Source organism: Acartia tonsa, chromosome 1, assembly GCF_053477335.1.
Source record: "Acartia tonsa isolate MP-2025a chromosome 1, ASM5347733v1, whole genome shotgun sequence".
Classification (NCBI taxonomy): Eukaryota; Metazoa; Arthropoda; class Copepoda; order Calanoida; family Acartiidae; genus Acartia; species Acartia tonsa.
The window spans coordinates 3,628,535-3,652,608 of record NC_137260.1 but is presented as its reverse complement, the minus strand read 5'-3'; the positions used below and the strand labels follow the sequence as shown (position 1 = coordinate 3,652,608).

Genomic DNA, 24,074 nt, shown 5'->3' with positions numbered 1-24,074 from the left:
CATCAGGCGCATCTCTCTTTTTGACTGTTGAGTCCAGAGAATACGGACACCTTGTTCCTCCATGAATTTCTTTTTTTGGCAAGTGCTTCAGCTTCTCCCCATGTTAATTCCAAATCAAAGAGGTCCTTTTCAGTGCTTCGCCTCCAGGTCATTTTTGGTTGTCCCCGTTTACGTTTACCAGTGGTGGGGTTCCATTTTAAGCACTTTTTTGGAAACCTATTTTGTTCCATTCTGAGCACATGTCCTAGCCACCTTAGTCTTTTATATTTCACTTCTGCTTCAATACTATTGCACTTCGTCTTAGCATGCAGCTCAATGTTTGATATTTTGTTTGGCCAGAATATTTTGCAAATTCTTCTTAGGCAGCTATTGTGAAATGCATTAAGTTGATTTGTTTCAGTTTTCACAGTTCTCCAGCATTCAGCTCCATAAAGAAGAACTGATTTCACATTACTGTTGTAAAGTCTGATTTTTGTTTTCAGAGCAAGTTTCTTTGAATTCCAAACATTGTGTAGACTGTTGAAAGCAACCCTAGCCTTATCAATCCTGGTCTTAATATCAGCTTTTGAGCCATTTTCGCTGCTGATAACACTCCCCAGATAGGTGAATTTGTTGCTTTGTTTCAATTGTTCACCATTTATTGTTATATTTTGATCAGGGTTTGTAGGTATATTCATAATTTCGGTCTTCTTGACATTGACAAAGAGCCCGACTTGTCCTGCATATTTGACTAGTCTATCTGTTTTAGCTTGTAGATGTTTGATTGTTTCTGAAATCAGTGCCAGGTCATCAGCAAAGTCCAGATCCTCTAGGTGTCCTAGTATGCCCAGCTGGAGACCACGTTTTTTGTCCTCTGTGGTTTTCTTCATCACCCAGTCAATGACCAATATAAATAGAATAGGTGATAAAATGCATCCCTGTCTAACTCCAGTGCTTATTCTAAAGAAATCAGATGTCTTATTGTTTCCAACTGAAACACAGGCTTGGAAGTTGTCATAGAATTTAGTTATCATAATTATCATCTTTTCAGGTATACCATAACTTCTTAGTATTTTCCAAAGTGTTTGTCTGTGTATGGAGTCAAAGGCCTTAGAGAAATCAACAAAATTTACATGGAGTGGCTTGTTAAATTCAACACATTGTTCAATAACCGTCCTAAGGGTGAAAATTTGGTCAACACAGCCCTTTCCAGCACGGAATCCAGCTTGTTCTTCTCTTAGTTTATTGTCAATTTTCTCATCAATTCTGTTTAAAATAACTTTACATAGGACCTTGCTTGGGATAGAAAGCAGCATAATTCCTCTCCAATTATCACAATTGTTCAAATCTCCCTTCTTAGGTAGTTTTATGATTATACCTTTAGACCAGTCCGTTGGTATCTTTTCTTGCCTCCAAATTTTATCAAAGAGATCAGTTAGAGTCCTAGCAGAAAGATCTATGTCTGCCTTAAGCATTTCGGCTAAAATACAGAATGCTTAAGATCATATTTTCATTTAGGACGTGATTATAAAAATGCTTCACTTTACCTTGTATTCACAGAAATTATTATTTCAAAAAACATTTTAAATGAATAATAATTTTATGAATACAATTGTTGCTAAGAAAAAGTTTTAAAAACTGTTTAAAGTGGACAATAACAAAATGCTTAAACTAATAAAAAGCTATTCGTACGTACAAAAAAAATACAAATCATTTTATCTTATAATTTTATTTTTTACGAATTATTGTTATTGCTTCGCTACTTATGAAAAAAATTATCCTCGCTTTATAGTCACTTTGACATACTTTATTTGAAATATATAATGTGTAACACTGTTTCCAGTAAGGCTTCGAAACCGATTAATATCCGCTAGATTAGAACTGGAAATCAGCCATACTGAAAAATCATATAGCATCATATTATAGGCAGTTTTTTTTCCACAAATAAGAAAATAAAAATCATAAAATTAATACCAGTTTTGTTAACCTGAGTCTTCAGCCCCTCGGAACTAACAAAAGTAGTTTTAATCTTCTAATTTTCATTTTCATTTCTGCGAAAAGCTGTCTATAATACGATGCGATAAATAACTATTATGTATTTGTAACTGTTTAATTTTTAAGTATTTACTGGAAACTGATTAATATGATACAATACAATGCAATGTGATCATTTAAACTTGTTTATTATTCTTTTCATATTAAGGCATGTGTGAAGATTTTCACAGCGAGGATTTTCTACAATTATTTCGCGTATCTCGATTCGCCCATAATGGATAACACTCGATATATTATTACTTGGATGTTGCACCAGATTTTCTTGTACTCTAATAAAGTGATACTCGCAGCTGGCTAAAATGACGATACCCCTCATTCACCCCATTTACCTCATACCCTCCCTATCTACTGGATGAATGAACTAACCAATAGATGAAGTCAATAATAGGAAGCAAATTTTCTCCTGTCAATATATCCCGTATATCTTATATCCATTTCGATAACTCGCATATTTATTCAATAACATTTCACTGTTTGTACACTTGTCATAATGATTCAAATAGCATATAGTTATTAATCAAAACATTAAATTTTGAGATATATCTAAAATCAATTCAACGCTAAAACTTGAAATTACTATCAAATTAATTTGTTTTCTAAATTTATGATGATTTCTAGGACGATTGGGCAAAACTGTCAAAGATTGACTGTCCGATTTTATGGCTTTATGGATTTTGTCATCCTTGTCGTCTTTAGCTGTGAGAAAACAAGTATAAAAGTATACATTTTAGTGGCGCAACAATAACATACAATATATATTTTTTACTTTGAAAGTAATCAGTATACGTATACGTAAATATTATACGTAATTATTGGAGATAATTGTCTAGTATTTTATATAAAAAAAAGAAGCAAAAATGTCAAATAAAAGTGTTTTAATTAAATAAATCTTTTGAAAATCAACAAGAATGTTTAGTAAATTAAATGTTTATAAAAACAAGTATAAAAGTATTCATTAGAGGTGCAAGACATTAGAGGTTTAACCTTGTTTTTCATTTGTCTGAAATTTCATAATGAAAAAGGCATTATTTTGTCCATTTGTAGCACATCTATTACAATCTAACAACATATAAAGATCTTTAAAATTACTTCTATTTTAAAATGTAACTATATTAAATAGTTTATTCTTCTTTAATAGTTTATTTACTTTTAACAATGAATAGAAAAGAAAGCTAACATAATCTATTGGCTAAGAATCGTACAATCACATATACCCTAATTTTATAGTAGCTACACTACTAAAAACAGTTTCACATTGGAATATTCTTATGAAATAAAATATATAAATAGTTTAATGAAAGGGAATTTAACATTTTGATTGTCTCGATGGCGTCTGATCTTGATAAAATGAAGCAGCTTATATAGTACACTAGCGGCTTCGCCCCTAGCCTCTAGGGGCTTTGCCCCAAGAGGTGATAAAAAAAATAAGGTAATATTCGTAAAAAAAAGGACCGAGGAAATCTTTAACAACAAAAAAAAAAGAACCAACAATATCTCCTACAAAAAAGGAGGGGGGTTGAGAAAATAGCCTAAAATCACTACAGGAGCAGAAGGTATATTCCCTGAAGAGTATAATCTGATCGGTTCAGTGGTTACCGAGATCTTAAGCTTCAGACGGACGGACGGACAGACATCAAGCTACTTTGTATTATAGAGATAGTAGAAAAAATAACGTCATACAATACAAATGTCCAATAATATGATAGGCCAGTATACATTTATAATGACCAATGCTGAATTATATACTATTACTGACCTATCATTTATTATTTGTATTGTATGACGTCATTCTTTATTATGCACTATAAGCTGCTTCTGATAAAATAAGCGAAACTCAAAAAATCATATGGTTTGACAAACGAACATTAACAAAACAAGGATGACAACATCCATAAAAGCGAAGCTCTGAAACGGCAAGACGAACGATTATAGCAATTGTAGAGTGTCAGAACTGCCTAATCAGAATATAAATGTATAAAATTTGAAACAATATTTAAAAACAAAATTTACATGCAGAATAATGTTTAAGGACATACTTACATTTTTAGTTCTTAATTATAGATATGATTCGCTTATCAAATTGTACATTGTTGTCCAAGGAATCAGTATTACAAAAATCAGATCAATCGAATGATTATAATGCATAAAAATTAGTTGTTAAAAAAGTTAAATATCAACATATTTAAAATGGACGTAAGAACCTAACTACTGAAGAAATCGCCATGCAAAGTTTGAAATCGATAGAACAATCATAATATGCCTAAATTAACGGAAAGAGCTAATCGTTACGGACGTTCGGACCGACCCTAATTATAGAAAAGCTTCGGTTTTAAAAAAGTAACAACGAATTCAATGTTTAACAATATCTAAAAGTCTAAACAAACACTTTTTTATAAAGTAAACTTTTCTTTTCTTTAGTAAAACAATTTTACGATTTTTAAAAGCGAAGCTTTTCTATAATTAGGGTCGGGCCGTCAGTTCGTCCGTAACAGATAGCTTTTTTCGTTAATTTAGGCTGATGTTTATGTTGATTTTTTTACAATTTGTAAGTGACCTAATTATGCGATTGTTTTGGTTTTTGGTATACTGATTCCTAGGACAACAAAGTACTATGTTATAAGCGAACATCTCTATAATCAAGTCCTTAAAATGTAAGTATGTCCTTAAACAACATCCTGTAGTTACGTAGTTTTTCTACAAATTTACTTACAATTTTGTTTCTACTTTTATACATTTATATTCTGATTATTCAGTTCTGAGACTCAACAAGAGCTATTGTTCGTCTGCCATACCGTTCCAGAGCTTAGCTTTTATTGATGTTGTCATCCTTGTTTATAAAGTAATGCGCTTCTGTAAAAAAAAATTCTTTTTTACCTTTATAATCTTTAGTAAAACAATTCTATTCTTAGATGGTTGTCTAAAATACGATGCGATACATGATTTAAAAAAAAAACAGTTCTAATCCTGCGGTATCGAAGCAATATTTGACAAAAAAAGTATCTTTTTAACTTTAAAATAATTTGAAGTGAATAGAAGCGAAGACAGATATTTTATCACAATTAATCAAATATTTCAAACAATACCCATCAATCTCTATTTTTCTACAAAAATCCTAAAAGTTTCATATAAATTTTAAATTATAAATGTTTTAGATAGTTTTCAAGTTTTTCAAAAATTGATTGGATGATTTTTATTTAGAAAGATAGTACATTTTAAACATTATGGCCATGAATTGTGAATTTTTTGTTGAAAATAAAATTAACCAATATCCATCAATCTTTATTTTGCTACAAAAATTCTAAAAGACTTTTTTTATAAATTATATGTTATGAATGCTATAGATAGCTTTAGAGATTTGGTGGGATGATTTTTATAAAGAAATAGTACAATTTAATCATTTATGGTCATTAATTTCAATTTTTGCTGGGAAAAGACATAAAAGATTTCTAATATTTACTGGGTAGATTCCTCCAAGCGGGCATAATTTAGTATGAAACAACCAGGGGTCAACTCTGGATCATGTACACTCAACAAAATAAACCAACCAATCAAAATACAATAAAATTCCCTAAAGTTGTTAAGCTAACGGATAAGAAAACGTTATTAGAAGATATTAAGTGCTAGAGTAATAAACAACCCAATTTTTAAAAGCGAAGCCTTTCTATAATTAGGGTCGGTCCGTACGTCCGTCCGTCACAAACGGATAGCTTTTTTAGTTAATTTAGGCATGTTAGAATTGTCCTATCGATTTCAAACTTTGCATGGTGATTCCTTTAGTAGTTAGGTACGATTTAGAAAGCGTAGCAACTCTACAATCATTACAAGAATGTCCATACGTCCATTTTAAACATGATGATTTTTTTAACTTTTTTAACAACAATTTTTTTGTGATCTAATCATCCGATTGATCTGATTATTGGTATGTTTATTCCTGGGACAACAAAGTATAATATTTCAAGCAAATCAACTCTATAATTAAGTCCTAAAAATGTAAGTATGTCCATAAACATTATCCTGTATCAAGCAGTTTTTCAACAAACTTACACTTTCAATTTTGCTTCAAATCTTATAAATTTATATTTTGATTATTCAGTTCTGACACTATATAAGCGGTAATGTCCGTTTGCCCTACCGTTTCAGTGCTTCGCTATTATGTATGTTGTCATCCTTGTTTTGTTAAAATTATCTTTGGGTGTCCGAATAATTGCAGCAAATAAAGGCTTCTTACTATGTATAAGTAGGTGCTTTCCATTAACCCCCATCTCACTGCTTTTTACATTAATTAAAATAAGGGGAGTGGGATAGTTTTCTTCCTAGTGCTTAACCCCTAGGTGGTGTTTGAACCTCGCCGGGCATATACCTACTGTGCTTAAACACTCCCCCCCCCCACAACTTATTTCTTGCTATTTCAACATAAGTTGGGGAGGGGTTGAGTGATTTTTGTACATTGAGGAAAAAAGTATATTATGCCAAAAAGTTATTTATTTTTGATAGCTATATAGGTTTTTCTATACTTTTTATTCTTTTCACATAACCTATAAATTGTATTATGCAATATAAAACATAGTACATAAGAAGAAAAAAACAATTAAGTATGGTTATTGCATAAGAAACAAGAAAAATCAAGTCCATTTTTCGCGTAGCTTTTTAAACAAATTATCTAAATACATTACCTTATAGTTTTAAGGAAAAGAATATAATTAACCTTCCCCCAAACTTTATAAGTTCTACCATAAGTAGAAAGGTTTGGGGGAAAGGTTTAAAAATTAAAACGTCCAGTACCATTGTTTAAACTTTTCCTCCGATGATTTTCGCCAAAATTTGGTTTTTATTATCGATTATTTTTTTAACCTTTAACCATAGAGCGAGGGGACAAGGCTATTTATTACACTAGTCCCCAAAGTCAGGGAATTTTGATTGGTTGGTTCATAAGTTGCGTGTTCAATCGTTTCAACCACTAATTTTAATCTACAGAAGGGGTAATTTTGTGCATCATCATATGTACATTAATTTATCGGCTATTGTCTTATCCCTTTAAATCCCTGCCCTTAGCCATATATTTATAAATAATTTTTATTCTATACCTATATGAGCGATTACTTTTTCTGTTTTTTACCTTATGAATTATTTTCGACAGATTTTTTTTATAAAACGGCTTGCTTTATTGCATCAAGATCCATGACAGATCTATATAGGAAACAAACGTCTATATATGAGCTCGAGTCTTCCAATAGTAGAGTGTTTAATACTCATAGTGCTCCAAAAATCCATAATAAACTCTCATTGACCAGAACTATAAGACCCATTATCTTACTCTATAAAGAATAAATTCTTTTTTTAATTTCATGTTGCTATTTGAATTATACTAAAGTATTAAATTTCTATTCATAAAATAGAAAATTTAAATTTATAAAATAGTAAATCAAAGAAAACTTAGTTTTAAAATAATTAGATACTAGCGCTGCGTCTGTAATGTGTTCAGATATTAAACTAAAATTTAACATTTAACTAAATATTTTAACCCTTTGAGGACGATAATTTGAAACAAAAAATTCTAGGATCCTAAAATATTTTAAAGAAAGAGAGACAAAATTATAAATATATAAATATTCAGTCATTGGACAATGGAAGAAAAAGATTAATATTCAGAGATAGGCCAATGGAAGAAAAAGATTAAGATTCAATCTAGCCATTAGCGAGATAATTTTAGAACGCCGCCTCTAGTAGACTAATATGTAGAACTTGTGAATAGCTTCGCTGGTAAAAACAATTATGTAGGCATTGAAGGAAAATAAACAAGGATAATCGTGTTCATGGGTAGAGTTACAAATATTCAACAGTGCATTGCTCTAAAGTTATATCCGTACTATTAGAGTAAAACACTAGAGGGAGAAAGGGTTAAATAACTGTATCTCCCCATCGCAACCTCCTTGTGCAACCTTTCTATTGGGTCATTGAAAATTGACCAATGGTGTCGCTTATATTAACACAGCCAAGTAGCAGAAAATAATTTAGAAGCAGACGAAAGAGGTCTTTGAAGAAAGGGTGGTAGTTTTCATCTATACTATAGATCTGTTCCCGTACTAACCCGCGATCGTGGCTCAACACGTAGTACATCCGCTCGTCGTCTGGAAGGTGATAGGTTCGAATCTCGGACCAACACCAAGACATTAAAAATGTTTCATACTGCTGCTCTGTCAGGTGCGCGACAAAAATAGTAAATGGTAGGGGGAATGCCTTGGCCCATAAACAGTCGCAACTCATTACCATGCACAGTTAGGACATCTCAGACAGAGGTCGTGCAATCCAAAGGTTGGTTGTGTGTTGGATGTTACTAAACCTAATCGAACCTCTCATTCAAAGTAAATACCTATCAAACGGACATGAATTATATGGTAGCTTCATTTCCTATAAATATTATGTATTGCATAGTCAGACCAAAAAAAAAAATTTCGGTATTATTCCTTTAACTAAACAGTGGATCACATACACCCCCGGTCCCCCCCCCCCTTCACAAGTTTTTAACAATTACTTAACCCAACCGAAGCTTCACTCCAGCCTGTAATTGAACCAAGGAATTACTTCTCTCCCTCTAATATTTAATTTTTGAAGTATTGCACATATTAAAAGCAAAGATTAGTCCGTAACAGTTAGCTCTTTCGTTGATTTAGACATGTTGGAATTGTCCTATCGATTTCAAACGTTACATGATGATTCCTATAATAGTTAGGTAACATTTAGAAAGCATAGCAACTCTAATCGTTACCAGAATGTCCGTCCGTACGTCTATTTTAAGTATGTAGATTTTTAACTTTTATGACGGCAAATTTTTATGTAATGTAATAATCCGATTGATCTGATTTTTGGAATACTTATTCCTAGGACAACAATATACATGTTATAAGGGAATCTATAATCAAGTCTTAAAATTTAAGTATGTCCTTAAAAAGTATTCTCTATTAAAGCAGTTTTGCTTTTGATGTTTATTACATGTTTAGTACATCCTTGTTTAAACATAAGCCTAATGAGTCCTATCTCTACGAGATATCTTCCTTGCGGGGCTCTTCTAACTCTTACCTTACTTAACCTAAATAAAAGTAGGGTTTTCTTTCACATACTGTTTATGGTCCACTAATAGTTAAAAGGATATATCCACTAATTCCTATGTGTTAACATATTTTTGTGAATGGTTATGGTAAATATAATCTATTAAGAAAACACAGATGACAGCATCCATAAGTGTAGCGATGGGAATACATACAAGTAGATTTATCAAAGTGTATTTATTAAAATCAATAATAGATTTATTGGAAAAAATAAACACGAAACCTTGTTTTATTTTGTATGAGAACGACGGTTAAAGTAAATTACATACTAGATGCGCGTAACAATGGAAAAAATATTGTTATACTGTCATCGCAAAAAAAGATTGATAATCGGACCAAAAATACCAAAGATATGGGGAAATATGTAAAACATACAAAAATAGCCAAAAAACCTGATAAAGGGCAGTCTGTCCGCCATTGTTTCTTTTCTTAAAGCACCAGGAAATTTAGCTTTAATATCTATAACTGAAAAAAATTTGAATATCCCATTTGAGTAAATCCCATTTCCCCCATAGCGTTACGGATTGACTGACTGACTGACTGACTGACGAACATACAAAGTGAACTATAGAGCAACTTCGCTACTAAAAATACAAATCCTTATATAAAAGTAACAGTATGTATGTGTGTGTGTGTGTCTGTTTGTCACTAACCTTTAAAAATCCTGACACTTAAATCTAAAACAATACGAAGCTTCCTCAAAATTGAGAACTAAATCGGTTCAGTAGTTAACGATATCATAACGGACATACAAAGCTGTGAATTTGACAGCCTTGTTGAATTTCATGGGTGTGAAAATGACAATAAAACTGTGCATATGACAGTAGTAAAGGTGTAATTTTGACAGTGGATAAAAAAATATTGCCAAAAATACAGCTAAAAACGAAATTGACAAAAACACACCTTCTTTTTGTCAAAAACACAGTGGTTGTATTTTTGCTAGTGGTAAAAGTGGCAGCACAAAGAACCCTTAATGATTCATATGGATAAGAATTGATAAAAGAGATAGTGGACAGAAGTCAACTTCCTGACTGAGAATTTGTAAGAACAAGGATGACAACATCCATAAAAACGAAGCACTGAAACGGTAGGACAAACGAACATTGACACTTGTATAGTGTCTGAACTGAAAAATCAGAACATAAAAGTATTAAAGTCGAAGCAAAATTGTAAGTAACTTTGTTGAAAAACTGCTTGATACAAGATAATGTTTATGGACATACTACAAATTTAGGACTTTATTATAGAGTTCCTTTGCTTATAATATTGTTCTTTGTTGTCCCAAGAATCAATATACCATAAATCAGATCACACGGATAATTAGATCACATAAAAATTTGTTATTAAAAAAGTAAAAAAAAATCAACATGTTTAAAATGGACGTACGGACATTCTGGTAACGATTATAGAATTGCTACGCTTTCTAAATCGTACCTAACTACTACAGGAATCACAATGCAAACGAATAAAAGCTATCCGTTACGTACGGACGGACGGACGGACCGACCCAAATTATAGAAAAGCTTCGCTTATTAAAAGGAAAATTAAATATTCTTCCTATTCCCCAGGAAGGCAATTTCTGTTCTTTTTAGGAATGGGTTCATTTTTTTTCACATGATCCAATAATCATGTACATTATACATATTTTGCCTCAACGTGCTTGTTTGAAACCGACATAATTATTCTGGTGATGATTATACCTAAGAGTATAGTTATTTCTCGTATCGTATTATAAACGGCTTTCCGCGGATATAGAATGTACAATTATAAGATTAAAACTAGTTTTTTTGGCCCCGAGGTGTCGAAGGCACGGCTAAAAAAACTGGTTTTAATCTTATGATTGTACATTTCTATATTCGTAGAAAACTGGATATAATACGATGCTAGACATAGTTTTTTCGTATGGATGAGAACCGGTTCTAATTCACCGGATTCGAATGAATACGAGAAACAGGAATTATAATACAAAGATTGAAGCTTATAAGATATCCGATACGAACGGACAGACCCATAAATAGAAAAGCTATGCTTTTATTTATATTGTAACTAATTTTCTCGTATTCATTCGAATCCGGTGTATAGGAACCGGTTCTCATCCATTCGAAAAAACTATGTCTAGCATCGTATTATATCCAGCTTTCTACGAATATAGAAATGTACAATCATAAGATTAAAACTAGTTTTTTTAGCCGGTGACTTCGTCACCTCGGGGCTAAAAAAACTAGATTTAATCTCATAATTGTACATTCTATATCCGCGGAAAGCCGTTTATAATACGATGCGAGAAATAACTATTAGTAACCTTTTCGAAGAATTCATAGATTATTATTTTATTGTTTATTTAAACAGAATCATGGTTATTCATCGCATCGTATGTTAGACAGCTTTCTTAGGATAACAAAATGAAAAATTTAGTTTAAAACCAGTTTTGTTAGACCTGAAAGGCCGAAGGCCTAGACCAACAAAGCAGGTTTTAATTCTATAAATTGTATTTTAATATATTGTCTGTAATACAATGCTATACATGATTTTTCAGTATGGCTGGGAACCGGTTCGAATCCAGCGGATATTTATCGGTTTCGAAGCCATACTGGAAAACCATTAATACAAATTAATACATATGTATCAATAATAATAACAAATCTAAATTCGGGAATAGTCCCTTTCGTAACATCGCCCCATAAGGGGCAATTCATCATATTTTTAAAATGGCTTTTTATAGGTTATTTTAGGTTAGGTTAGGTTATATTGGGGTAGGCGATTGCCCCACAGGGTTAGGTAATTGGCCCCGCAGGGTTAGAGCCCCCCGCAGGGGCTAGAAATAGGAGAAAAGCTACTGTGAAAAATACGAAGAATCGCCCCATAAGGTGCGATGTTACGAAAGGGACTATACCCCTAAATTCTACTATGGAATTATTTCCAGTTTGAAAACTGAGTTGGCGCCAGAAATTTAGACTTGGAAGATTTGACATGGCTCCAGAGCTCAACTCCTGAAATATTAAAGTAAAATAAATAGAGGGGACATGAACTATATGTAACTCTGTAATGGGTCTTAATAATTAGCGAACAGAGTCGAAAATATAAACATAGCCAAGCCCCCACAAAAGAACAGAAAGTAATATGCTAGCAGACGATTAGTGGTTAAAATGTTGGGACACTCGACTATAGGAGCTTACCAATCAAATTTCAATTAAAGTCCTCAAGATTGCAAAGAAAACGTTATTATTGACTAAGACTATTGTTTTACCTTCTTTCGAGTTGAAGAGATCCAATTTCAATTGTGCAACTTGATCTATATTATTGTGTCTCCATATTACAACAATAGAATTCATATCACCCAATTCTGATTTGTATACTCCACATACTTGCCTAAACAATGGATTTATTATTACTTGGATCTTATGGATATTACAACAACAGAATTCATATCACCCAATTCTGATTTGTATACTCCACATACTTGCCTAAACAATGGATTTATTATTACTTGGATCTTATGGATATTACAACAACAGAATTCATATCACCCAACTCTGATTTGTATACTCCACATACTTGCCTAAACAATGGATTTATTATTACTTGGATCTTATGGATATTACAACAACAGAATTCATATCACCCAATTCTGATTTGTATACTCCACATACTTGCCTAAACAATGGATTTATTATTACTTGGATCTTATGGATATTACAACAACAGAATTCATATCACCCAATTCTGATTTGTATACTCCACATACTTGCCTAAACAATGGATTTATTATTACTTGGATCTTATGGATATTACAACAACAGAATTCATATCACCCAATTCTGATTTGTATACTCCACATACTTGCCTAAACAATGGATTTATTATTACTTGGATCTTATGGATATTACGACAACAGAGTTCATATCACCCAGCTCTGATTTGTAGACTCCACATACTTGCCTAAATAATGGATTTATTATTACTTGGATCTTATGGATATTACAACAACAGAATTCATATCACCCAGCTCTGATTTGTATACTCCACATACTTGTCTAAACAAATGAAAACAAGGACGAAAATATCCATTAAGGCGAATCTTTTGTAGAGTGTCAGAACTGAATAAGCAGAAGATAAATGTATGAAAGTCGAAAAAGAATTGTAAGTAATTTTTTTACAAAACTGCTTTAATAGAGGCTCCTGTTTAAGGACAATACATTTTTAGGACTTGATTATATATATGCTTATAACATTGTTCCTCATTGTAACAGTAATCAGTATTATAAAAACATATGTATAGGATAATTATATCATATAAAAAATTGTCGTCAGATAGGTTAAAGATCGACATTCTTTAGATGGACGTACGGATATTGAGTTGTCACACTTTTAATATCGTAAAATATTTAATTTAACTGTTAAAAGAAACATCATACAAAGTTTAAAATAAAAAATCCTATCGTACAGAATAGTAAGGTTTTGTTGTTTAACAATGATAACCACTGAACCGATTGAGTTCTATGTTTTAGGTAGGCTTCACATAGGTTATGTAATGGTTTAAGGCTTTTATATTTAAGTCGTGGGATGATTCAAAGCTATTTTTCTTTCCCTTTAAATAAGGAGCCACTAGATGCTTGGGGCATAGCCGCTAGTATTAAATAAATAAATTATGAAACGTCTTTAAAAACAAGGATGACAACGTCCATAATAGCGAAGCTCTGAAACGGTATGACAAACGAACATTAACTCTTGTGAACAGTCAGAACTGAATATACAAAATAAAAATACATATGTTTTGACAAAATCATACGTAAACTTGTTGCTAAACTTCTTAAATACAGAATTCTGTTTAAGGACATATTGACATTTTTAGGACTTGATTATAGAGATGCTTCGCTTATAATATTGTACCTTGATGTCATAGAAATCATTATCAAAAATCAGATCAATCAGATGATTATATCAATAAAAAATTGCTGTTAAAAAAGTTAAAAACAACATGTTTAAAATGGACGCACGGACATTTTGATAATGATTATAGAGTTGCTACGCTTTCGAAATCGTACCTAACTACTACAGGAATCATCATGCAAAGTTTGAAATCGATAGGACAATTCTAATATGCCTAAATTAACGAAAAAAGCTATCCGTTACGGACGGACGTGCGGACGGACCGACCCTAATTATAGAAAAGCTTTGCTTTTAATAAAACTATGATATTACCTCTCGCTGTTCTCCAATGCATTGACAGCCTGCATGACCAGAGGTGACCACTGGCCAGGTAAACATGTCATGTCCAGTTGCCATAGTTCATACCCACCCAATGGTTTCGTCATATCAAGTTCTGACACATTTGCCATCCTGAAAGTAAAAATAATTAGGCACAAAAAACATTTGAAAGTGGTTTAGACAAGTGGCGTGCAGAGGATTTTGCTAGGAGGTTTTGCATGACCAGAGGTGACCACTGGCCAGGTAAACTTGGCATGTCCAGTTGCCAGAGCTCATAACCGCCCAATGGCTTCGTCATATCAAGTTCTGACACATTTTCCATCCTGAAAGTAAAAAGAATTAACATCTAAAAGTGGTTTAGACAAGTGGCGTGCAAAGGATTTTGCCAGAGGGGTTTTGAATGACCAAAGGTGACCACTGGCCAGGTAAACTTGTCATGTCCAGTTGCCATAGCTCATACCCGGCCAATGGCTTTGTCATATCAAGTTCTGACACATTTGCCATCCTGAAAGTAAAAATAATTAGGCACAAAAAAAATCATTTGAAAGTGGTTTAGACAAGTGGCGTGCAGAGGCTTTGCATGACCAAAGGTGGCCTCTGGTCAGGTAAACATGGCATGTCCAGTTGCCATAGCTCATACCCGGCCAATGGCTTCGTCATATCAAGTTCTGACACATTTGCCATCCTGAAAGTAAACCAATTTATAAATATGACAGATAGGAAGGATAGGAAGACAGAACGACTGGCTTACAGGCAGGCTGCATGACCACTGGTGACCATTGACCAGCTAAACATGGCATGTCCAGTTGTCATAGCTCATACCCGCCCAATGGCTTCGTCATATCAAGTTCTGACACATTTGCCATCCTGAAAGTAAACCAATTTATAAATATGACAGATAGGAAGGATAGGAAGACATAACGACTGGCTTACAGGCAGGCTGCATGACCACTGGTGACCAATGACCAGCTAAACATGGCATGTCCAGTCGCCATAGTTCATACCCACTCAATGGCTTCGTCATGTCAAGTTCTGACACATTTGCCATCCTGAATGAATAGGTATTTATCGCATCGTATTATAGACAGCTTTCCATGGTTAGTAAAATAAAGAATTATAAGATAAAAGCCAATAGTTTGGTTGGCACGTGACTTTGTTATTAATTTTATGGTAGCATATCTCCTCCCATATCCCTCATTCGTATGACGTCACATAGCTGATTTTTGAGACACTTTGTCCCAAAACATGATTTTTAATCTCGTGGAAAATTGTCTATTATACTTTTGAAAGACATTTATTAACTAAAAACTATTTATCTGTTAGTTTATCAATCTTTCTGATAACTTTGATAAACAATTTGAGAAAAAAATGTTTTAATTTATTTACAGATAAGAAATATACAACATAGGTGCTTTCCCACAAATAACTTTTTATAACCCCTAAAGGTCCCCTAACCCTTCGGGGCTAGTTCTGTATCTAATATAACTTAACCTAACCTGATACAATTAATATTACAAAAAGTATCCCGGCCTTCAACCCTATTTTTCAATGTATTTCAAAAATAGAGGGGAGGGGGATGTTGTCTACTGTTATACTTTAATGGAAACTATAAAATATAATGTAAACAAGGATGACAACACCCTTAAAAGCGAAGCACTAAAACGGTAGGACAAACGGATATTAACTCTTGTGTAGTGTCAGAACTGAATAATCCTTATAATAAAGTAACAGGATGTGTTTGTATGTTTGTACCAAAGGATCCCGCTAACTGCTGAACTGATATGGTTTTCCTTTACAGGGTAGCTTCTCATAGGTCCTGGGGAGGTTTTTAAGTAACTATACTACCATTACCCTCTCAAGAGAAATCGCACCTAGAAAAAAAATTACCCACCCCCCAAAAAATTATTTCTTTAAAACTAAAATAAAAAATTGAGTTGTCGAATTCAACCCTCCCTCCTCAAGTGCCCCTAGATGCTTCTAGGGGCGTAGCCGCTAGTCAGAATATAAATGAATAAGAGTCAAAGCAAAATTGTGAGTAAATTTGTTGAAATACTTCTTGATACAGGATAACATACTTACATTTTTAGGACTTGATTATAGAGTTGCTTAGCTTATGATATTGTACTTTGTTGTCCCAGGAATCAGTATACCAAAAATTAGAACAATCGGATAATTAGATCTCATAAAAATTTGTTGATAAAAAAGTAAAAAAATCAACATGTTTAAAATGAATGTACGGATATTCTGGTAACGATTATATAGTTGCTATGGTATCTAAATCGTACCTAACTACTTCAGAAATCATCATACAAAGTTTGAAATCGATAGGACAATTCTGACATTCCTAAATCAACGAAAATAGCTATCCGTTACGGACGGACGGACAGACCCTAATTATAGAAAAGCTTCACTTTTAAAAATTAAGCCTAAATGCGTAGTAATTTTATGTACAAAGAAACTTATTTTTTCCAAACTTCATGCTAAGTTTTTATTTCTGTGAAAAAAGTTTAAATCGATGTTATAAATTATTCAATGAGAAAAATTACAACGTACTATTTTCATGTTCAAAATTGGGAACTTTAAGTTTAAGTTTAAGTATAGATGTATAACCCAGACAACTACCGGGCCCAAATGGTGGGGACCTTTTTCGTCAGCTAGCAAATTGTTTGCTGCTCTTTTGTAACGACTTGGCTGTGTGCATATTACCTTTGCTATTGCCTGATATTCAAAGACCCAATTGAAAGTCGGCACATGGTCCCCAACCCGTTGTCATAGTTATTTAACCCCTGCCCCCTCTATTATTTTACTTTAACATTGATTGTCACAAAAATGAACAAATAACAAAAAAAATGGACAAAAATTTGAATTCTATTGTTGGTCCTTACTATTTATTTATGCTAATTATTTATATTTTTAACCCATGATTAGTGTTTAATTGAACTTAATAATCATCAGGTTTTTTTTACACACTTCCCATTGAGCCAAATAAGGCTTTGAAACCGCAGAAGAGCCGTACATTTTACTGTGTAAATCCGCAAAACAGAGGACATATAAAAGATGATCAAAATAATGGGTCCGTGACCCGCATTTTTAACGATCCGCAACCGCAAATGCAATTATGCGGCTTCCAAATCTTCAATCCTATACAATGACTGAAAGAATATTTTATGATTGTACGTACTGTTAGAACTGCACTGGAATAGAGCTCATATTTGGTATCCAAGATTAGTTAAAATAACAGTAAAATTAAACCGAAAAAACGCAAAAGAAACCTTAGATTTTTGAAAGGTTAGGCTTTTGTGTTCATAATTAATTAAATTCAGGGGGGGGGGGGGGGGAAAGGACATTGGGCTGTTTATTTTGCTAGTCCCCAAAGTTTGAGAATAATTATTTGTTGGCTTGTTAACTTTGGGGACTTTAGATTTTAGATTGGTTGGTTAATTAAATTAAGTGCCCAAACGGCTCAACCACTAATTGTAATCTACAGAAGGGTAATTTTGAAGATCTACATTAATTTATAGTCCATTGTGCTATCCCTTTAGATCCCCGAATTACATTCAGCAGACATTTCTTTACAAAAGTTAAATATTTAAATTTGGTGAAATTTGCATAAAATATTTAATTTTAAACTGGAATAACCCCTTAATTCGTAAATGAACTCCTAGCTACACTTAATGGATATAAAATATAATCATACATGGATATTTGACAGGGAAAAATTGTCGTCAATTTAGGTTGCTAATATGTATATAATTTATAGGTCAGTTAGTTCATCCAGTTGGAGGGGAGGGGATGCGGTTTGGGGGTGATTAGGTGAGATCGTTCTTATAGTCAGCTTCAAGTATTACATGAGTACATGATATTCTGGAGTAAGATCCAAGTTATAATACTAACTCCATTCCAAAAGATTATCTATACAATTGTTAATATTTTATTGTTTACTAGCGGCTACGCCCCTAGAGGCCTCTATTGGCACTTCAAATGTTTTTGTTTTTTTATTTCAAATATCTAATTTGAGAATAATTTGTCTATGTTTAAGTCTCTACGTAAAAGCGATCGAATATTAAAAAATTTCGATTTTTTGTGATTTATCTTGGGAGGGTGGTGGTACCCTCCCCCCAAATAGATATAAACCTATGAGAAGCTACCCTGTTAAGGAGAGCTCGATCGGTTCAGCGGTTAGCGAGATCCTTCGGTACAGACAAACAAACAAACATCCTCATACTTTATTATTAGGATTTATACATTTTCAAATACCATGATTTTTTTTTTAGAAAAGGCGTTTTTGTTGTTTAAAAGCTCGGTCCCGATAATTTTTAAGTCCCTAGTGCTCCACTTTCAAAGTATGTGAAATTTCATCCTCTTAACCTTGTCAACATAATTTTAAGAGAGATAAATCTATTCTTAGTTTGTGAACAATTTTTCTCGTATTCATTCGAAACCGATTAATATCCGGTGGATTAGAACCGGTTCTCGTCCAAACGAAAATACTATGTCTAACATCGTATTATGTCCAGCTTTTTACGAATATAACAAAATACAATAAATAGATTAAAACAAGTTTTCCTTAGGCCATGCATACCTTCGGCATCTTGGGGCTTTAAAAAACTGGTTTTAATCTTATAATTGAACATTTTATATCCTCGGAAAGCTGTTTGTGTTACGATGCGAGAAATAACTATTCTTCACAAGAAAAACTAATTGCCACCATTTATCATTTCCTTGTTATTAGATTAATAACTTTTACCAGTGGAGAGAGACAAAATTTCTTGGAGATCTACTCTTTATTCTTAAATGAAAGTGGTGTAGGATGCAGGAATCTAAAGGGATAAGACAATGGCCGATAAATTGATGTACATACCCAATGATGATACACAAAACTATCCCTTTTATGGATTAAATTTAGTGGTAAAAACGTTTGGACACTCAACTAAATGAACCAAATTCAATTAAAGTCCCCCAAGGTTGTTAAGCTAACGAATAAGAAAAGAAAACATTATTATTGGGCAGGATGTTTGTCTGTCCGTTTGTACCAAATGATCTTGCTACCCGTTGGTCGTATGTGTGGTAAGGCGGCAGCATACGGACAAGCCTTTCATAGAGTTGCTATGCTTTGGCTTATCAAATTACAACCCAGCGCTAATCCTATTATCACCATTTCACCCTGCCCCTCCGGGGCCTTGCCGATACATCACAAGCAGCGGTCAAATTGGACATCTCTGATAGTGGGAGGGGCGCGGCCCCTCTACAACCCCAAGCCCCAGTTACCTGCCTTGCCGGGAGATGTCTACACCCGATGACAGTAGTTCGAAATCTCGGATTTTTTAAAACTTGTTTTGTTCCCCCCCCCCCTTATTTTTGTGCATTAACTGGTGTTTATACAAATGCGCCTATTTCAAATCCCCTACCTAAATTTTTTTTATAATATTTTTTATTAAAACTCAAATTAAAAAGTAGAAAGGCGGTTGACTTATCCCCCTCCCACTTTAATAATACCTAAAGGCTTCTAGGGGGCATTGCCCCTCGTCTATCTTAAAATAAAAGCTATATCTTGCATTATTTTTTCCAATTAGGTGTTTGAACACGAATTGCATATAGTAAAAATATTTTTCTTTTTTAATTAATATCCTAATAAGATAAAAGTTATACTTAAAAATTGTTTTAATAGTTATCATTATATTTAGCATTTTTTAAAAAACACCAAAATTGACCAAAATATGCGTATATATTTTGTACTCAATTGCGTCATTTATATTTCAGATTTTATTTACCCGTCATCCTACACCCCCCTTGCCGCAGCCGGACCTTCCCCTTTCTCTGCCATCACCTGCCTACCCCAAGGAGGCAGCCTTCCCTCCTACCTTTGCGCCTGTGGACACAGCCCCCAGCTCAAAGGAACCCATCACCAGCTACCCCTCATCATCTATTATTATACTTCTATTTGCTATATAAACCTGTATATCTTTTGTAATGAACCAGTTCAAAATATATCCTTTAATCAGTAACTCCTTGTAGTTATTTATTGGTAGGATCTTTAAGGCTAGGGGCTCGTTTGAATCGAACTCGCTCAGTAGGGTTGAACTGCTTCACCCCAAATACCACAACTTGGTGTCAGCGTGTTCAATCGAGCCCTGCTAAAACTAGCCGATTCTACCTCTGGCCGAGGGATTGGACCCTTTTGCAAGTAAGGGGACAGTCAACTGACAACCTTAGAAGCACTCCTGGCCGAGAGATTGGACCCTTTTGCAAGTAAGGGGACAGTCAACTGACATCCAACAAAAAGTCAAGAAGCCAACTGACCCGAGAAACGGCCTTTTTAGGCCACTTTTTATCATTTTTGAACGCACCACGTAGGTATTTTTACCTACTGCGGGTAAATTTTTGCCTGCTGAACGCACCACACAGCACCCTTAGTGACCGTCCAAGCCGCTTTGCGGATTCATCCTACGCTTGCTGAACGCCTTATCGTCTAGGCCAGCAAAGGTAGGACCCACTAATGGGGCACTTCCGCAAATTTTGCGGGTTTGATAAGTGTCTGACAACCTGATTCTAGGGCTCAAAGGACCAAAGGTCTAGACACAACTGTAGCTGAAAGCCTCGTCCCCGAGCAGTTACACTAGCTGACACTCCTAAAAGCTTGGAGAATGCTAGCATAGTTGTAGTCGCCTCCTACGAGTATCAACGGACTAAAGGTCCAGACACAACTGTAGCTGAAAGCCTCATTCCCGAGCAGTTACACTAGCCGACACTCCTAAAAGCAGGGAGAATGCCTCCTGCGAGAAACAACCTAGAGGGGAGTCTTGAATAGAAACGACCACATTTGCCGCAATGTTTTGCGATTACGCTTAGGAAGGAGAATATGAACGCATTGTCGGAAGTGTGGGGCACCCTCTGCGGGGTGTAACAACTGTGCTTAGGAAGGAGCATAAGTATTGCATCACAGAGGTGTCCATCATTTGCCACACTGTTGGGTAGTCACAATTGGGGTGATACCGCAGTGTTGGGAGTGTTGTCCACGTACTTTTCCGCAATTACTGGGGAATTGTACACCACTTAGTACAACATTTGCCACACCGCTGGGTAGCTGCGATAGGGGCACTGCCGCGGTGATTGGAAGTGTTAGCCCATACGATTAGAGCGGGTTCTAACTTGGCACGTGCAGCTGGGAACAAGCCCCAGGGCACGAGTAGGCCAGACCCATGAGATAGAGTGCGGCGTAACTGGTCTTACCCCACCGAGAATCTACGAGACCAAGCAGCCTCCAGAGCTGCGGAGAGCAGCAAAATCTAACGGAGAACCGCGGAGAGCGGCGAATTCTAACGGAGAATCGTGTGTTAGACGGCTGAAACATGCCCACTGACTGGCTGAAACATGCCCACTGACTGGCCGAAGCCGGCCAAATAGCTGCGAACTGGCAATGTGTCGGCTGGGACAAGCCCCAGGACACCCAGGCCAAACCTACGAGACGGACAGCTGCGTAGCTGGTCTCCCTGAGAAGGCAATGTGTGGCTGCGAAGCTCCAGCACACAAGTAAGGCCTACCACTGCAACGGATAGCAGAATTCGAACCCAAGGCGCGGCAGGACGGGACATTCCCTGCCGCCACCTCTCTGGATTCGAACCCACGGCGCTGCAGGGCGGGACATTCCCTGCTGCCACCTCTCTGGATTCGAACCCACGGCGCTGCAGGACGGGACATTCCCTGCTGCCACCACCTGGATTCGAACCCGCTGCGCTGCAGGACGGGACATTCCCTGCCGCCACCACTCCAGATACGAACCACCGCCGCTAGCAAGACGGGTATTCCCTGCCGCCGCTGCTTCTAAAACCCAACTTTGTCGCTGGAACCAGCCCAGGACACAACCTACCGGCGCTTGCAGGACCGACATTCCCTGCTGCCACCACTTCAAGAATCAGCTTCTAGAGCTCTGTGCCCCAACCATGGAAAGAGAGGGCATCATAGCTGCGGCCCGGCCACCGAGGAAATTCCGCCCGACGCCAGCGGAATGCAAGAACCCCCTGTCTAGTGGCTGGGTCGCCTCCGGGTTCCAGGGACAAATGTAATCCTTTATCACAGGACTACAATCTCTCACCAATGTCTCCTTTCCAGATCAGCGACGCATTAATCCCTGTTTCGACAAATATATTTAACCTTAGAATGGTGGAATTATTTTACACCGATCCTAAACCCAAATATACTTAAGGGATAGTCTTTTTCCTATAAGTCCTATTCCGAAAATTGTATTAAAACATTACTGATAACTTTATACTGCTATTTAGTCTAAGAAAAATTTTTTTATTCCTAGGTAACTAGCTTTGCCAACACTTTTGGGACTGGAAGTATCTATTGTGATTACTAGAGCCATGCGAACATGACTACAATATTCCGTTCTGCTGCCTGTATCCCCGTGAGGCGTGAAGTTCTTTGTTAGGTACCTTTGTCAGGTAAGAAAATCACTAGGCTAGCTCCGAACCGATCTTCCAGAGTATTAGCAAAGTAAAACTACCTTTAAGACGTGAACTTATTCAGAGTTCTAATCCGAAAATGTTAAATTGTCCGAATAGATAACGATCTCCAACTTTCCTATACTTCAGAAGCTGGGGGAGGATCCAGTTGTTAGTATCGGCCGTCAGATAGCGAGCTATCATCAACCGTTGGTAGCCGAGCCACCACCGTATCTTCCCTGTGTTATTCCTATTTAGCCCCGTAGTGACTTGCGACTTGCTGGTACCTAGTACCGCGCTATAGGAGTTCTCTTCAGAAGAAAACTTGGAGATAACTATCCGTCCGGATGCCTAAGCCTTTAGGCCCTAAGAAGGTCCTATCCTTAAATTTATCTCAATTGACCAACATCAAAATGATATTCTATAATTTATTTAACAAAGTATTATGAATTTATCTAACAAAAACTTTTTATTTTTTAGGTGTGTTTTAAATGAAAAATCCTAAGTTGAGCCGCCAGGACCCTCAAGAAAATTCCAAAGCAAGAGAAGGGAGTCTTCCCTTAAATTTTTAGAATTTTAAAAAGAGTTTGTGTGATATAATAATTCCGTAAAACGACTGATTGTTTCTCTCTTCCAGGTTTACTTTTATAGGCCTGAAGCCTTAGGAAAAAAGAGAGACAAAAAGGATGACTTTCATTTTTTTGTTGATTTTTATGTTTTATTAGGAATTGGCGACCTGATTATTAAGATTTTGCATTTAATAGTGTGTGTATATCTCAACTAAATTACAATATTCATTTCATAAATTAGTAAGATCACATTTTATTTTATTTTACATCAAGAATACATTAAACTATTGGTTTCAAATTAGTTTTTCTAGTAATGATTTTATAAAATCCTCTTTTATTTTTATAAATTTTCATCCTTTTAGTTTTTTGTTATTAATAGTTTTTTATCACGAAACCTCTAATTTTATGATTCTTGTATTGTTTTACTAATGTTAATTTTTATTGACAAAATTTGCTAATAACTTTTTAGCTGTATTATGACCATTCTATTAAAAGGGTTATTGTCTAACATTTCATTATAGGGTCTTCGTTTTATAAATCTTACTTCCCCATTTTAATAAATAGGTCTTTATACATGCTTTTTTACTTAAAAATTATATTAAATTGTTTTAGATTTGTCTAATTTTGATAATATTTTTATAGTCTTTTATTTTCATTAGAAAGAAATACACAATTTAAAGTATGGGTTGGATTTTTCCCTAGTAAAGCTACTC

General features: G+C 34.9%; 1 protein-coding gene across 3 annotated transcripts in view; it reads right to left on the bottom strand.

Moving 5' to 3' along the window:
* Nucleotides 1–11,462: 11,462 nt before the first annotated feature.
* The window catches only part of LOC145331171 (protein NipSnap homolog 3B-like), a 69,326-nt gene continuing 56,714 nt past the window's right edge, over nt 11,463–24,074 (bottom strand). Inside the window, exons 8-11 of one of the 3 annotated variants that reach the window (XM_080175893.1) lie at nt 14,343–14,480; nt 12,388–12,509; nt 12,044–12,130; nt 11,463–11,791 (exon numbers count right to left, since the gene is read on the bottom strand). In XM_080175893.1, coding sequence (XP_080032019.1) covers nt 12,054–12,130; nt 12,388–12,509; nt 14,343–14,480 — 337 coding nt within the window. In that variant the 3' untranslated portion in view covers nt 11,463–11,791; nt 12,044–12,053. The other 2 variants (XM_080175960.1, XM_080175825.1) reach the window with 2 other exon arrangements.